The following is a 17,352-nucleotide window of genomic DNA, read 5'->3' on the forward strand; positions in this document are numbered from 1 at the left end:
TGGTGTTAAAAGGGAAAAAGGCTTGTTACTGTGTTGGTAATTGGTGCCCAGCGCTTTATGGCTTCTTGAGACTGCAAGGGAAAAGGTAGAAGAACTGCTTTGCCTGGGGCGTATTTTCTCCCCAGTCACTCTAGCAGGAAGGCGGCCTCCAAGCCTGATTGCTGCAGACTCCTGTGTCCTGATGATATTCCACTGTGTGTCCTGCTGGGAACACTTCCAGGTGGGTTTCTTTGGTGGAGCTGGGTGTCAGGGGTGTGAGGTTTGAAAACAGGGCTTGTTTGGTCACACCCCATGGAAGGGACTAGTCACCTCCACATCCATTGGTGGTGATGTATTGGGATTTCACATCCTCCGTGGTTAAAAAAAAAAAAAAGTCGCCTGTTATGATTGACACTGTTCAATTTGAAAGATCAATAATTCATTAATATTTAGGAAGATCACAATACATCAGTACTTCAAATTCATCTCAACGGTTTTGAGCCCTCTCTTCTTTCTGTTTGTTAGGTATTAGCATTTCTACACAGTCTGTTTTAACAACCCATCTTGAAAAATACAGCACAGGGGGAGTCATCTTAAGTCTCCAGTGAAAAACAAATCAATAGAGATAAATAAATCGGCTGCCAATGTGGAAACTGGCACATTCCTTTATTTACCCAGCTCAAAACTAACACTTTTGTTAAGTGATGATGTGTGCAAATTTCTATAATCCAGCACTGTCAAGCCCTGGAGTGAATCAGATAAAAAGACGGTTGTTGTAGTAAAGCATGTAGAAAATTGCAAGCCTGCAATATGATCTGTTTTTGAGCTGGTTTGCATTGTGTGCTAAACGAAGGCTGCAATCTTATAAGGGATTTAATCATGCCATATGATCAACCACATCTTGAAACACAGCTGAAACATATTTCCCTCAGAGAGAAATATGTCACAAAGACAAGTCAGTAAATGGAGCAAAACACATGGGAGTTGATCATTAATAACTGATTTAATTCAAAAGCTGTGTCTCCTCTTTTCAACCCAGCGGTAGGCAACCAACCTTATCAAATGCTGAGGACCAGGTACTTGGTACTTGAGTGGAGATACTCAGCCAAAGGTCCAGCCAGCCTGGCTGATGTAGTCCAGCTCTCAGCAGATACAGCAGTATATGTGAAAGCAGCTAGGACATCTTCATCTACAGCTGCTCTTCTTTCAAGGGCCACATCCAATTCTGTTTCATCCCATATACACTACTCCGTGGGTGAGTGACCATAAGAAAGTAGAACCTGGTCTGAGGAGTGAAGCAGCGATCCATTGGCTTCACTCTTCTGCGGTGCCACTGATGATGTGCTTGAAGGAGAACGGAGAAAATTTGTACCCAGCTCCCACATAGAACTTGTTCTGGAACTCGACCCTGGGGAGGAGCAGAGCCATACATCAGTGCTGCCCATGGGCAGGACCTACCGCCAGCTGAGAGGCTTAAACGTGGCACCCACGGGAAAAAGGAGGCCATGAGAGATGGTGGCCTCTGAGCCAGGAACACAGGCTTCTTCTGGAGCCAGCAGTGAGAGACAGGCAGCCCAGGGAGTGACCCAGCACACGTCAGCTTTGACTTCCCATCAGTCAGCCTGGGAACGCTCCTCATGAGGCCGGTCAGCAGGACCTTGCCTGCTCACCAAACTGCTTCTAGCAGCTCTGAGAGCTGGGATAACTGCCTGCTGGTTGCACACTCTGGTGGGAGACAGATGTCTCCCCCTCCCTGCACAATGACAAGCAACTGCACCATGTTTGCCTTGGCAGCATTTGTGGGTTGTAGCGGGATGTTACATGGTGGAAAAGGCCACAGCTTGGGTGCTCAGCCAGGATGCCAAGTTGTGGTGGTGAAGGGCGATTTGTTACTTTGGTCTTGCTTTACATGCTAGCCTGTATGGTACATCCCACTGCCGTCCTTGCCTGGAGAGGTGTCTAGTTAAGGCAGACATAAGCTAACTTGAAACAGGATTGCCACAAAGCCAAAACAGCTTGGAGCTCAACCTGGGCTAATGGCACAAGCACTGACCCAGGTTTTCAGCAGGTTTTCCAGCCCAGGCTGACCTCTTGCTGCCATAGGTAGACCCCAGCTGTCTTGTTTGATGGTAGCCCTGGGTGGGATACACAACCAGTGGTGTGGCTGTGGTACCTTCACACTTTAGTGTGCAGGTCTAGGTGGCCTCGGTGGCTCTCTATGTTTACCAGGGCAGAACTGCAGGTTGTTATTTGCCTCCTGTGCCCACAGCCACCACAGGCTGAGGAGAACAGGCAGGTTGCTCCAGGGAGCGGCTCAGAGATGGAGCAGGAAGCTCTGACCTCCCTTCGGAGGAGTCTCCCTTGCTTCATTTGCCAAAGGGGACCGACGTCCTAATGCATAGGTACTAGTGCAGCATGTCAAACGCTGGCTAGTGTGGCCATTTGTTTCCACAGCCTGATCCCTCCCAAAGACTGCTCCGGGAAAAGCTCCAAAAGACCGCACCACCTACCAGTGCAGACGCAAGGCATGCAGGAAGGCTGAGAGCCCCTCCATTACAAGCAGGATGGCTACCGTTAGCACTGCAAATGCTGCAAAGATAATGAAGATGACGATGAGGCCAGCCCAGCCACTGTTGTTGAATCCATTGTGCATCACCATGGTCCAAAGGACCTCTGACAATTCTGCAAAAGGAAATAAACAGTGCTGAGCAACAGCTGTAGACAGACATAGTGCACAATCTGGCAGCTGACCCATTTTTCCCAGTTAGAAGTGTTGGCTTGGGATAAAATGCACATGTCAGTAAAATGCACATGACAGTAATCATGTATGACCACCCTGCCTCTCCATAATGACTGGGGAAGGAAATTGGATGCAGATTGTTTTCCATTGCTCCTCTTCACTGTGTTAGAAGCTGATGGTGCTGTTTTGGCTTGGCTTTGCATCACAAGTCCATGCAAGCACACTACCAACTGCTGTTACCCTGGCATGATACAGTTACCAGTTTAATTTTTACATCTTTAACATGGCAGATAGTCAGTATATGGATCCTTCTAGGATTGCCTGCTGCTAAATCCCAATGAAAATGATTGATTGACATAATTAATACGTGCGTAGATTAGGTTACAAGCTGTACTGACTGATGCTAAGACCCGCAGGAGATGTGTAATTCCCATTTGTTCTCCCAACCACTTCTCTTAGGGTGTCATGGACAAGCTGGGGGGGGGGGGGGAGGAAAAAAAAAAAAAAAAAAAGAGACTACTGCTTGGTCCCACCCAAGCTGTATTAGTGTTTAGGTTTCTTGCATGATCTTGAAGATTTTTTCTCCTACACAAGTTTATACCAACATTCACAGCACTGGTATATCTGATGTGTCCTGTCAGCTTAATAACATATTCCTAACAACTACCCCAGTCACACAGGATAGACTCAGGACCAAGAAATTTTCCCCCTGTGATACAGGCAAAGCAAGGACTTGGCCCAGCTCTGCTCCATCCATATGCTCCACCAGTTCAGCCTTCCATTTTGCTAGTTGTTAGTCCTTTAGCCATGTTCAGATTCAATGACCTGTTACTTTAGGTAACAAAAGATGCAAGGGATCCCTCACAACTGTTGTCCTCAGGAAAAAAAACCTCCTGCCAATGCCAGTTTGTAAGACTGTAAAGGAACATGGTGGTTTTCCAGGCAGAATTCTGAAATAACATATAGGACTACCCTTAGCGAATCTATTTAGTTGGTTTATTTTATTTTATTTAGATATCTGTCTGCCATGTAAAGCTAATGTGTGTTAGCTTCCCCTCAACTCCCACTAAACTCATTTCTGTGCCAAGAAGTACATCTTACGCCTGTCAATCCATGGTGTGCCCCTCCTTTTGTTTTTCTTTTTTGTGTGCCAAATTTTTTAAGGCAGGCGCAACTCCTAGCCAGAGGCAGTACAGCAATATTAATAAAAAACATTTCAGAAAAATTAGTCTCAAAAATCTGAAGTTCCACCCTGAGGCAATTTTCAGTATTTGAGCATTTTTTTAATCTTAAATCAAGACAAAAGATATTGAAATGCTGTACATTTCTCATGGAATGTGAGATTCCACTAAATGTTGCTGGGAAAAAACCCAGTGAAAATGACAATTCCAGGCATCTTGAATAAAAACTTTTCTTTCTAGTTTGCTGAACCAAATCAAAATAACTGTTTCAAGTCATTTTGACATTCATCTGCATATCCTAAGGCTATAGTAAGTGCCTTTTGGGAAATGAAGCTATGGTTTCCATACTGCCGTTCCCTCTATGGATTGGACTACTCATTTGGACTGCACCTCCCACCATGCCACGCACCAAGTGAACTACTCCAGGGGGGGGGGCTACAGAGCAGGTGGCAAAGGGGCCCTGGACAGTATATGCAGTCAGGAGCTCCCTGATATATAGCTGCCGGGGATCACCACTGAAAACTGAGGAGGTCACCATGAAAAGCTTGGATTGACCTGACCTGAAGCAAAACATTCCAAGACACAAACGACCACAAGGAGAACTGTAACTTCATGGGGAAATTTGCAGCAATAATCAGATACCAGCAGAAGCAGTGATTGGCATGGAGCTGCTGGTGAGGTAACTAAGGGGTAGTCAATCACTCACGTGCATGGGCTAAGCTCAACGCCCAGAGCCGCAAGTAGGATGCTGTGTTGGAGATGCAGCCAAGGCAGTATTCAATGGTATGGATAGCTTGGTGGACAAATGTGTCTCCAAAATCAAACTGAAACAACAAAGCCAAACACATTTTATTGGTCCTTGGTTCAGGACTTCCTGGTTAATAGAGCAACACTCCACCAAAAGCTCTTCATACTCCTCCCTTTTCCTTGCTATGTTCTAAGCAACACAAAGCTATTTTCCAGATAAAGAGACTGGTCTGAAAAGTGCCAATTCTGTATGATCTTCCCATACATTCTCCCTAGACAAATACAGTTTCAGTGAATTTTGGGTTCAGGAACCAGCTCATATTCCAGTCTTACTATTTCAAAGCTTTAGATGTCAATCCAATTGCTATCATCTTTGTGATTTCTTATAGGGACAAAAAACCTTATATAAAATCGTGGGTTTCAGACTATCTGCCTATGGACATACACATTTTGGGAGATAGCACTGAATAAGCGTATCTTCTAAGACTGTGAAGATTCTCTGTGACCGGGATATCCACACTCAATACTGTTGGTACTCCCAACTGCTACAAACACTTTTGTTACTTTTTTAAACTGTGTTGCTGCAGACTGCAGAAGATCTTCACAATATTTGCCAAGGAATAACTTTCTTCCTAGCCAACACTGCAAGCTGCCAACTTTTAAATGCTCATTTGCAATTTAAAGGAAGGAAAGCTCACTGACTCTTGGGAAAGGCTTGACCTTCTCTGGGTGCAACGTGGAAGTGAAACAACCACCCCTGGGGAAACGAAAGCTTGAGGTTTGTAAAAAGCTGATGTTTGTAAGAATGCCTGCCCTTACCAAGAAGCTTGAGGTTTGTAAGAATGCCTGCCCTCACCAGGCAAAATTAAAGGAAAAGAAACAGAGGAATTCATTCTACGAAAATTCAAAGCTTAATCTGTTTGGAAGCACAAATTGTTGCAAGGGTGTGTCTTGGTATCTTGTTAAAAAGAAGGTCTGGCAGCTCTGCAAAAGCTTTCTGCTTGACTTTGTGTCTGCTAATATTGTGTCTGTCTGAATAATTTTCTGCCCACATTTTCTTACCTCTTCATCATCATCATTATGTCCTTCATGACCACCACCGTTGTCTCCATGGGAAACTTTCTTGGAGGAACTGGTCTCTGGAACATCTACCTCATTTTCACCTCCAGGGTTTCCTGAGATGGCTTGAGACTGAATCTTTCAGAAACAAAACGTAGTATGTTTTTTGTGTCATGTTAGAAGTTGATACCAAAATGAAGCAGACCATGGCACAGAACTCCATCAATAACCTCATGATGTGTAATATATGAAGGACTATATCATGAACTTGAGGACAATTTCAACAATAGTCATCGTGGACGACAGAAACTGAGTAGTCTTGCTGAATGGCTAATAATACTTAAATATTTTCCATCCTAGAGCATTTTCCAGTGATTCCAACTAATATGGAGCTAGTTTCTAGTCTCACAATGCACCCTTTATGCCCACCATGAGAAGATCTATCACTTCTGGCAAATGAGAGAACTGAGGCACATTAAAGCTGATGATCTCAATCAGATGGGTGTGAATCAAAGGAATTAGCATCAAGTGAAAAAAGAAATGGAGACTTGACGAAGGTCACACAGTTCTTGGGATACAGACAGAAGTACGATTCAGATCTCTTGATTCATTTTAAATTGACAAAAAAACCCTCATGACAACCCATTTTCTCTCTGTAATCATTCTTTACAGAGGTCTTCTAGAGGCCCAAAAAAACTGATCTGAGCCTCACTGCAGAAATGACAGCACAGCATAAGGGTAGCCTTATAGCCTGTAACAGTCCTATTACACAACACAACCAAACAAGGACCTCACAGCTTCTGTCAGGTTCTGCCCTGTCATCCTTCATAGCTTCCAGCAGGCTTCATGGGCAAGGTCTCATGATAACATATTGTTTCCTATTGCAGCAGTAATCATTGTCACACCCGCTTTATCTTTACTTTACCTGAATGTCAGCACAGAGAACAGACTTTGTTGCAAACATATAAATCTGGGTAAATGTAAGATGCGATCAGACAGCTAACATATGAAAATTAGGAACAGAAATACGGGGGCATAATAGGAGGTGGGGAAAAGCTGTCAGATGTTGCTAGCATAAAAGCAGGAGATGGAGTCAGCCATGTCAAGCTTTCATCCAGATCCCAGAAGAATGACAAAATAAGAAATTACAGCACAGAGGCAGGGCTGCAAAGGTCTCCCAGGGACCTAGCTTTCAGCTATAGGTCAGAAGTGACTGGGTTGGAAAAGGTCACACAGCACAACCAGCATCTCTTTCTTCAAATGGAAACATCTGTGCCCTATAAAAGGTACGCCAAGCACTAACTCTGACTATAAAGAGAAGTAAATCCTGACAGACAAGTAAAGTCCTGTTAGTGTAATAAAGGAGAGAATTAAAGAACAACTGGGAAACTGCAGCTGCTGCAGTTATGTGCTGAAGAGCGGGGCAAACCACAAAGCCCATGGGAAGGACGGCTCTGTTAATTCAAGGCAATCACTTTGGGAGAAAGCAGTGCTAGAAAGCAGGCAGTGGCTTTTAAATCAAGCCTCTCCTTCAAGTGGTGTTGATCTCTTCAAGGCCAGGGGTGTCGCAGATGCCCCGTTCCTACAGAGCAGCCAGCCAGTGGTTTGTGGTGGTTGTGAACTGGCAGCTGAGGTCTTTGCCCTGTCTTTGCTTTACAAGCACTTCAGTCTTCCTACACCTGCTCGGGTTTTGGTTACAACACTTGAAAGAGCTCAGAGCCAGCTTAACTCCTCTCTCAACAAATAGGATATGGCCTTGTAAGCAAAGCTCCTGCTTCCTATTTAGGTGGTTTAGCCAAATGTCCATACACATGGTCTTGGCACACGTGCTGTAAAGCACAGTTTGAAATCACCAGAGAAACTGTGAAATCAGAGAAAAGCCAGAATTAGATCACTGCAAGCAGTTTTTGGGGTCTGTCTCCCCAGCTTTGCTGTGGCTGTACTGAACCCTCCTTGCCTGATACACATCACTTACCATGCGCTGTGCTTTCTGGTGGTTGGCTCGGAGGATGAAAGGTTTAATTAAAAGCGTCCAGGGAACAGCAATCAGAGCAAATATGACCAAGAAACTCTGCACTTCTTTCTAAAAGACAAAACAACAAGAAGAGCAAAAAGTTACCTGATGTCCTTTAGGCAATTACATGTATGGTTAGAAATCTGATTCTATAAAATAATACATTTTTAATACAATAGATACACTCCCTCTATTGGTTGTGTCTCCTCTGCTTGTAAGGACATGAAAACAAATGTATACTACTAAAGATTCCAGATAGCACTGCCTGCTAGAGATGCTTGGAGACTCAGAGATGAAAGGCTTTCATGTTGGAAAGAGTTAATTTTCCAAAACCCAGTGTTACTGACTTGAACCTGGCTGTCCAGTGTCCCAAGTGAATGTCCTAACTGCTGGGTGAGCCAGGCAGCCTGCCTTGCTTTGGTCAACATAGAAATGCTGCAGTAAGAGTCAAGTCATCCAGATCATCAGATCCCTGGAAAGCAGGGAATCCAGGATTCACTCCACATTTGCAATGTCAGAAAGAAATTGAATCCCCATAGCTTAGGTTTGAATAACACCTTGCCCCCACAATATCAGGTGTTCTTGTTGCAGTATGCCACCCCTATTGCTGTCCTAAAATAACTGTTTGCAATTTAAGAAAAAACAAAACACAAAAAAAGAAAACCCCAAACTACAACTTTTGCATTTTTTAAAAGCTGGCTTAGATCTCTGATCACCTTATAGTTGGTGTCATAATCTTTGCATTCAGACTACCCAGGTGGATGGCACAGACCATTGCTGGTGGTGTAGGGGCATAGGAATATGAGAAAAAAATTACCATCTTGGAAAGGTTTTGGGTTGTTACAAAGCAAAATGTTATCTAAAGACATTTCAAAGGGTGGGAAAACTGTGTTTTCCCAAACTGCCCTGCAGCCTTAATGCAGTTACTTGGAACTGATCAGGGCTCTCTACTAACTCTGACTCACCAGCAGCCCTAAAACTGCGCTCATGTTGATGTGCCTAAGTGTGCCACTGTATAGATATAGATGTATACATGTGGCTGGAGGCAGCATTTGCTTGCAGATTCTTCATTGATGCTGCTGATGTAAAAATCAAACAAGAAAAAAAAAATCCATGTTTTGAGCAAATAAATAGAGATGACTTTAAAAGAAGTTTTCTCTTTGGGGAGACTTTTTTGCTTTTGGGTTTTTATTAAGTGCACTCCCCAAAGGAGATATTTCTAATAAAAAGCTACTAGAAAATCCTCTAGCTACTTCTATTTTCTTAGCTGAAAATATAAAGCTTTCAAGTTTTCTGAAGATGAAATAAGAATTATCAAGGAAAGGACAGCCTTGCTTTGCCTCTTACATCATGCCCAGACTTCAGGACAGCACATCAGCAATACTCAGCTTTGCATCTCTAATCACTCTTCTTTCTTTTTTTTTCTTCCAAAAAATGTCTTAAATTACATCATTATTCTTGTAAACATGATACTAAATATGAGGTTTCCTCTGCATCACTGACTGACAGCTTCTCTGTCCTACCAGTCTACAAGGCAACATGAATAGCAGAAGAATAAAATTATCTTGCGCAACTGGCTTTTGTGATTGAACTTCTGAGCCTGTTCTCTATCTTCGTGCTCACTCTCCACAACACCCACTGCAAATCCAAAACTAGCTGGGGTAGATTCAAGCTGCTTGATCCATACCTGATGCAGATATAATGGAGCATTTGAAGTGTCACCATAATTGAACAAAAACATATTGATGAAGTGGATGAGGATGCTTGGTGCACTCTGGGATGAGTGGACATCAAAATGACACCATTTGAAAATAATCATGAAGACCAGGTAGCCAAAAAGAGAGATAATAAAAATCATCTCTGGAATGAACTGAAGGATAATGTTTATGTATTTCTTGAAGTAACTGGAATGAATCAGGAAAGACAACTACAATTAATATACTAAGTATTAATAAAAGGTTGCACCCAAGTATGGCAGTACTGTACACTGCTTAGTCTTTGGAAAATAACGTAAGAAACATAAAACTATCACTAGTCAAGAAAGTAGTCTGTAATTGCAGTCTTTATCAATGAAAGCCATTATTTAAGCACAAAAGATTTGTCATACTGATTCTTTTCAGGTTTTTGTACTTGACCCACCAGTATCTCAGCACATCAAAAGATGACTGCATTGAAATAAAAGCCAATTTTCAGAAGATGGCTAATTTACAAAGTTAAGCATTATATGCTGAGGAAGGTCAGAACAAGGTGTAGAAACCAGTTCTGTAGGGGCGGTCCTCATCTCTGTCATCTACAAACACCTTCAGTCCTTGAAGGTCACTACCCTTCCCCCTTTGGTGAGTCTCAAGACAGTAGTGTTGGCCCCTCCACTCTATCACCATTTCTTATTTTTCATTGCAAAATACAGAGGCAGAGGTATAGGCATGCATAGACCCACATATTCTGGCCAAAGGGCCAGTAAGTCAGGCAAAAACCACACACATACTGTGCAAGATTTCAATGTGCTTTGGACCAAAAAACTTGTCTTTCAAGACCAAAATTTCAATAGTGGGAGGTGCTATATATTTTTAATTTATTGTACTTTGGTATTTCTGCAAAATAAAGAATATAGGAGGGAAAGCGAAAAAGAGACTTTATCCAAGAGAATATCTGCAATGTGATGGCTGCCCTTCTGGCCTGCGGACTGAGCGCTCTGTGCCAACAGTGGTGTGAATCAGCCACTGTGTGGGGCATTTGTACTCACACTGGGGAAAGGGCAAAATTCAAGTCATTCATCTGCAATACAAGGCTTTCTCTGAAAGAAGGACACTATCTTAGCGATGAGGACATGTGCTGCAGCAACAAGCTTGGTGAAGCAAACTTACATGTGGTTGAAGAGACTGAGTATCACCCCAAAAATCATATGCACAATCCCTATGACAACTGACATCTTCATTTTGTAGGAGTTCAGGAAAGTCAGCTTGTTCGATGCAATGTTCCAGATCTTTGGGGAAAGGAGCAGAGAGAGGCAGAAGATTTTCAGGTGTTTGATCAGTAATAGATTTGTGGAAGCTGTTGCTTTGACACCATCTATTTACTCCAACCAGTTCTAATAAGAAGACAGCAAGCAATGGAAATCTAGTTCCTTATAATACTTTTCACTTTGCCAGTCTTCTCAACTGAAATATATAAAATATCATCCTTATTTTAACAGAGGAAATAGCAGCAATTTAAAATGATGTAAAGACTTTACTTCAGTTCTCCAGAAACCAATGGAAAGGCTGGTAGCACAACCTAGATCTTTTCACTGTCATTCTTTGCCCTTAGGGTGAGTCATCATCTTTAGCAAAGGTGGAAAGGCAGGAGAAAATCCTTCCTGCTGCTATGGAAATTTGTTCAACCTTCACCAGAGAAGTATCGATGGTAGAGTGTGTTCAAATTTTTTGTTTGAACAAAAAAGCCCTCATTCCAACTCTGGCCGTAGAGATCACATTATCACTTGCCTCTCTGCAGCAACTTTTCATCTGTGTTAGGACAGTAACCATATGTCTCTTTTCAGTCCTGCTTTTTTTACGCTACAAAGCTTCCAGGTTGCTTCTCCTTTCTTCTAAAACTTCCTAGACCCCAAAGTATTCTGAGATGGTAAGGAGATACCCCTTTTCAGACACTAAATATAGTACCTGAACAGAAAGGAGGAAGATAGTATTATTTGGAAGGCAAAACATTAGCTTATGGGCCTTTGTCCAACGTATTTTGCCACCTCTACAGCTACGGAAGAGATTGCCTAGCCTCCTCATCTCAGGGCGATTCCTTCTTTTCAAAGGTACGCCTCAGCCAGGATTTGCAAAATGCCATCCGTCCTTCTGAGCAGGTGACAAGGAAAATTTCCAGGCGGGGGCTGGCTCCTTTCAGTCTACCCTTTCCTTGCCAGCACTTGTTCAGCCATCCCTCCTTCCCAGCCAGGGGTCCTAGTCACTCGAGCAGGCAGCAGCCAGTGTGGAAGAGGGGCTGGCCTCGGTTAACCTAAATTAAGCATGTGTCAGGGCAACATGCAGAAAATTCAGCTTCCCCTGTTGTGACTTCCTGAACTGGGCTGTCTACGTCCTGAGCAGAGCTTTAGAGCTGGGTTTGTGAAAAACTTACTACAGGTCAATGTCTCTGCAAACCAGGGGAAGGCAGCGTTTCTTTGTGTGACCAACTGAAATGAGAGCGCATCCAACAGAACAGAGGTGAACTGGCTAATACAGAGATTGAAACAGGAGCGCTTGATGTTAACAACAGTTCAATACATGATAAATAGAGAATGGCAAGAAAAGGGAAACAGGAAACAGAAGAAAATGTGGATAGGTTAGCTAATACTAGCATTTTCCTCACACTTCATAAAACAAGTAGACTGCATGGAAATCAGGACTTTGCCTTCAAACTTGTGAGGTAGCTCTGGAATAGGTTAAGTACTCAAGTAAGGAAACAGAGTCCAGCAGACTGGTGACAGAGTAGAGACTGCAGCACAAGAGCACTCTCTGGCAAAATCGAAGTTCCTTCCTGCTTACCATTTTGCTGCTGCCTGTGTAAAAGTGTCAGCAACATATATCCTTGACTGCTAAAGAAAAGCATCACAACAACTACGTAAAGAACAGCCAAAGAGCAAGAAGCAAAGAGCATGGCTTCTGGAGAGAGAGTGGGGAGCTACTGATGTGCTTGGTACGGTGAAACAGGATTGAAATATAAATTATCTTAGAGCAATTTAATTTAATTACCGGATCTATTCCAAATGGATATGGATTTCCAGAGTAGACTCCTGGGACTGCTGGATCCAACTGCAGCACCATATTGTCCAGAAGCACATCCTTACTGCAAGAGAAAAGGGAAATGACCTTTGCAGCTTAATCTCACTGTAAAAGCCTGTGGTATATTTATGTGAGATGTGCTGAGGACTACCACATGACACCCGTCACCAGTGCCAGCCTTTCTGTGAACTGTTATCCTGGGCCTGTGTGCACACGTGTGGGTGTGGATGAGTCCTATGCAATAACAGTCTTCACCACACCGATAATTCTCTATGCATCAGCCCCAGACACCTGCAGATTTTTATGCACATCAGTGCCTGAAGAAACAGGCGTGTTCCCGGGGACTCTACATTTCCATTTCAATAGTGAGTTCATCTGTGCGTGTCAGACAAAACCTCTGATTCATTCATGCTGCATCCACAGCGGGGAGTTCTTCCCTTCCCCGCACAGGCAGTCACCGTGTCTTTCTTTCAAAGCTTACATGCTCCGTTCGGTGTGTTTTCATTTGTTTCCCACATTTAGCCACTTACTTCCAAGTGCTATTTTTAAACATGGGGATGACATGCCAGGAAGAGCCAAAGATGTTAATTGATTTGGAGAAGCAGTCATTGTAGATGAAGCCAGTGTACATGGAGAATATGCCCATAAGCAAGATCAGGTAGCGCCCGCTGAAAAAGGTGTTCCAGATCTGCAGGGGGAGAAGGCAGTGCCAGTGACCAAAGTACCTGCAGTCCCATCAAACGGTGGGCCTCGGCCAGCAGCAGACAATATTGTACTGGTCTATGTATATATGTATATATATAGAGATACGTATACATATATATAGATAGATACATATATATATGTATCTGTATATATATATGTAGATACATATATATATATGTATCTCTGTGTGTGTGTATGTATATACAATATTCATAGAAAACTCTGGTTCCCTGGGGCCCGTCCAGGTCTCTGTGTAGAAGCAGGCAGAACTACTTCCCTAATCTCTGCCCCATGGGCATTTTCTAAGGATCTCCATTCTGCCTTTGGGAGGCTGAATGCCCCCTTTATCAAATGGGAATGATAAGCCTTTACCTACGCCGACAGGGTAAACCATCTCCCTGGTACTCACCTCATTAGTGCTTTTCTGGGCCAGAAGGCTCTTCTCATTAATGACCATCCAGAGTGCAAAGCCCAGCATGACAGCACCATGGCCACAGTCCCCAAACATCACCGCAAACAAGAAGGGGAAGGTAATGATAGTGTATGGAGCTGCAGGAAGGAAAGGACAAGTAGTTCAGCTCCTTCTGAACAAAAAGGCCTCAGCAGAGAAGGTGTCCACCCCACTGGACCATTCCTGACAGCTACTGCCCTTAAAGGCCTCCATGATCCTTCCCCTACTCACGAGGCAGTCAGATCTAGTGCAGAACTAGTTTTATCATCAGAAAGATTGTCCAACTGTATGACCTGCATGTTCCTTGCAATTTTAGCCTTCATTTCTTGTCTCACCATAATAAACACCACGTGTAGACATTTGCATGCTGTTTTGCAACAGAGTAATGTACTTTAAATTTACTATCATATTTCTCAGCCTCAATAACCTGGGTTTGTTTGATCCTTTCCCCTAGGCCCCAATTTCTAGGTTTCTGTTCATCCTCAGTGGTCTCTGAGATGCTCTACCATTGTTTCACACTTTTCTCAGGTCCTTTTGGTCCTTTTTTTTTACCTCAGCACGATGAGCTCAACTTATATTTGCCTTGTGAGTTTAGGTCTTTTCCTCAGAGCTGCTATTTCACCATCTGTTCTCCATCTTGTACTTGCCTAGTTCATTTTTCCTGCCACAATTAATCCATGAAGACTGATGGCCAAATTCTTTGCCTGAGAAAATCCATGCATATGCACCAAACAGTATCAATTTTTAACAGCAGAAAATATGGCTCAGGTTTCCCAATCAGCAATGAGTGCATGTTTTGTGATAGTGACAGAGCTCAAAGGCTTTACTTTGACCCTAACAAGCCAGGTGCTCAACTTGTGTTACTGAGTATTTCTTACCTGGGTTCATCTCCCTGTAGTTGCCCACACCATATGCATCCACTATGTTCTGAAATCCAGCTGTGAACTTGTTGGTCCTGTTGAAGGTGGGTGGTGCCATCCTGGTGTGTATAGCCGTAAGGATAGGGGCGATAGTAGAGCCACTGCGCTCCTGAAAATCCAGTGACAAGGACAGACACAATCAGGGTGGCTAGCAGAGAAGAATCGGTCCCACAGCTCCACAGTCTGTGTCCAAACATGCACATGCAGCAACATGAAAGCTGGACTCAAGAGTGTCATATCTCAATCGTTTTTCTAATATCCAGATTTTTCTATTTTCTGTGCTATTGATTTGTTCAGGGAAAGCTGCCAGCACTGCTGACTTGTGGGTCAGTCATAAACCTGCCAAGATTTAATGCTGGCCTTAAGCTCCCCAAGACCAAGCAATCAGGCAACAAACTCAACGTTAACTAAAACAGAAAAGGGAGCCCAGCATTACAGTAACAGACAGAAAACATACGCTCAACATAAAAACAGTGCAGTTAGGGTGAAAACTCCAGGGACGCAAAATGCTGGTCTCTTACCATTCCCTGATGGAGAGCTTTTTTTATCCGGCCAGCATCAGCCACTGGGAACCAGATCTCTGCAATGACGCACTGCTGAGTGACGTCAATGTTACAATAATTCAGGATGTAGTAGATGGCCTTGATTTTCTTCACCTTAATCCCCCAGGACCACAAGTTGGCTGCTGCCTCATGCAGCAGTCGCTGGCGGTGGGACTCGGTTTGGGTTATCACCTGTAAGCACAGTACAGGCAGTGCTTGAAACAGCAAGGCATAGTGGCATCATCTACTCAGGAGTTATTTGGGGAGGACATGTGGAAGAATGGGAGAAGAATGAACACTTGGGGTATTCTGGAAGCCAGCATATGCAGGTCTGGAGACAGGAGCACTTGACACCCAGTGCACAATGCTGTTCCCTAACGACTCTCCCTGCATGGCCCTGAGCCTCTGTAAGTGTAGAGGAGACCATTGGGAGTTACTGGTTACACGGGACTGGCTCCCTACCCAGTTGCTTACACACTGGGCACATGTCACCATGTGCTCCTACCCTTCCATCTCCTGTTGGCAGTACTGTGCCACAAACTTGGGGCCACATCACATCCACAAGTGTACTTGTACTGCTAGAGCTTCAGCTTATGGTCCTGATAGGACCTCCGTGCATCATGTGGCCATCACAGTGCTGCTGCAAAAATGAGCAATGGAGATAACACGTTAGGAAGATAACCTGTGTGGTCTACAAGCACTGAAGAAGCCTAGTGGTTCACATTGCTGCAGGAATAAAAGCCAGTTTGGAAGCAGACCTGTGTGCAGGCTTGGCAGTCACAGGCATCTGCAGAGGAGGTGACAACAGGATGTCAACTGCCAGATGGGCCACCTCAGGTCCCTCCTGCCTCAGGACCCACTGACTGTCATGTGTGACAATAGAAAGGTCACAGGCAGGAATCCCTCCAAAAGGTATTAAGTCCTGATACAGTACATGGATATACAAGCTACTGAGCACCCGTAGCAACTGAACTCGCAATTTTCAGCCCTCTGTTAAATATTGCAGTAAAGAGGTTGGAGATTTGTAGTTCTATAACAGCAGTCTTGGCTTTCCGTTGCTAGTGTGACAAGTGCCCTGACTTCCTCAGTAAAGAAAACCTAATTTAAATATTAAAAAAATCTTTACGGTCCTCTCTGACCCCAGTATAGTTGTACTACAGCTGTGACTGAACAAATTTGCAAGTTGCTGAGGGAAACCATGCTGTAAGAACTAGATGACACCATTTTAGACAATATGCAATTTGGTTACAATACCTGTAGCCTGCTGATGACCTTAGATGACACCTTATAGCCCTATATCATAAGTTCTAAACCTCTGACCTCTTACATGGCCAACAGAAGCAAGTAGTTTTTGACCCCCTCACATGGTAGGAGCTGCTGGGGTACAGCCTAGGGGGTGTAAACGGGCAAAGCAGAGCACAAGCACTGGCCTCTGCATCCAGCAAGGGGACCACTCCTGGACTGGTGGCTTCATCCCCAGCCCCTGGCCAGCTCTGCACAGTCAGGTCCCAGAACAAGCCTAGAATCTGGCCATGACCACACAGTTTCAGACAGGAGAAACATCTGTGCAGGTTTCAGACCCCAGTAAAGCCACTGCCACTTACTGTGTTTAAATCCTCGATCCTCGTGTTGACTCCATCAAGCATTTCCCGGCGCTCAGTGGCAGACTCTGGACAGGGATAGACGGTGGCACGAAATCTAGCCTCAGTGAGAGAGAAGTGAGAAACACCATTTATTTGACTGACTTTTTCTTTCTCTGGACTCTTCTCAGCACAAAGGCTGGTAAAGCAGCCTATTCTTCACCCAGTAGTAACTTTCCTTACATACTACAAAGTTATACCTGGTCTACCAGAAGGGTCCAAAAAGGTACATTTATATCTTTATGAGAAAAAGGATCGCTTTGCTTGTTGCAGCTGAGAAAACACTCCTTCTCTCAGATGCTACAAGGTGTACGGTATTTATTGCACAGCAGTCAGCCCTAATATTTAGGCACGTCTCTTAATGCCCCCACAAGCTGCTTGAACCGCAAAGCTGAAAAACCACAAATCCCCCCCTGGCAAAGGCAGCCCCATTAACGCCGTTGCCAACAGATGTCCCTCTTGCACCGAGGCTGGAAAAACGCCGTGTCGCTGTCCCTGCACTACCCTCCGCAGTCACTGGGAGAAGGCACCGGCCGAGCTGCTGCTGCGCGGCCAGCGGGCACCCTGCCTGCGTGAGGCTGTGTAAGGACAGCACCCCGTGTGAAACA

At 44.1% G+C, this 17,352-nt stretch overlaps 1 protein-coding gene across 6 annotated transcripts in view; it reads right to left on the reverse strand.

The window, feature by feature from the left end:
- Positions 1-384: 384 nt before the first annotated feature.
- ATP6V0A4 (ATPase H+ transporting V0 subunit a4) overlaps positions 385-17,352 on the reverse strand; it is a 28,316-nt gene continuing 11,348 nt past the window's right edge. For 3 of the 6 annotated variants that reach the window (XM_040596245.1, XM_040596243.1, XM_040596247.1), the window contains 13 exons: positions 16,709-16,802; positions 15,084-15,296; positions 14,521-14,671; positions 13,601-13,740; positions 13,017-13,174; positions 12,457-12,550; positions 10,585-10,703; positions 9,408-9,624; positions 7,682-7,789; positions 5,710-5,844; positions 4,607-4,724; positions 2,490-2,661; positions 385-1,323 (listed from right to left, as the gene is read on the reverse strand). In XM_040596245.1, coding sequence (XP_040452179.1) covers positions 1,224-1,323; positions 2,490-2,661; positions 4,607-4,724; positions 5,710-5,844; positions 7,682-7,789; positions 9,408-9,624; positions 10,585-10,703; positions 12,457-12,550; positions 13,017-13,174; positions 13,601-13,740; positions 14,521-14,671; positions 15,084-15,296; positions 16,709-16,802 — 1,819 coding nt within the window. In that variant the 3' untranslated portion in view covers positions 385-1,223. Of the gene's footprint in view, positions 1,388-2,489; positions 2,662-4,606; positions 4,725-5,709; positions 5,845-7,681; positions 7,790-9,407; positions 9,625-10,584; positions 10,704-12,456; positions 12,551-13,016; positions 13,175-13,600; positions 13,741-14,520; positions 14,672-15,083; positions 15,297-16,708; positions 16,803-17,352 lie in introns of all 6 variants that reach the window. The other 3 variants (XM_040596246.1, XM_040596244.1, XM_040596248.1) reach the window with 2 other exon arrangements.

The sequence above is a fragment of the Falco naumanni genome, chromosome 5 (genome assembly GCF_017639655.2).
Source record: "Falco naumanni isolate bFalNau1 chromosome 5, bFalNau1.pat, whole genome shotgun sequence".
Classification (NCBI taxonomy): Eukaryota; Metazoa; Chordata; class Aves; order Falconiformes; family Falconidae; genus Falco; species Falco naumanni.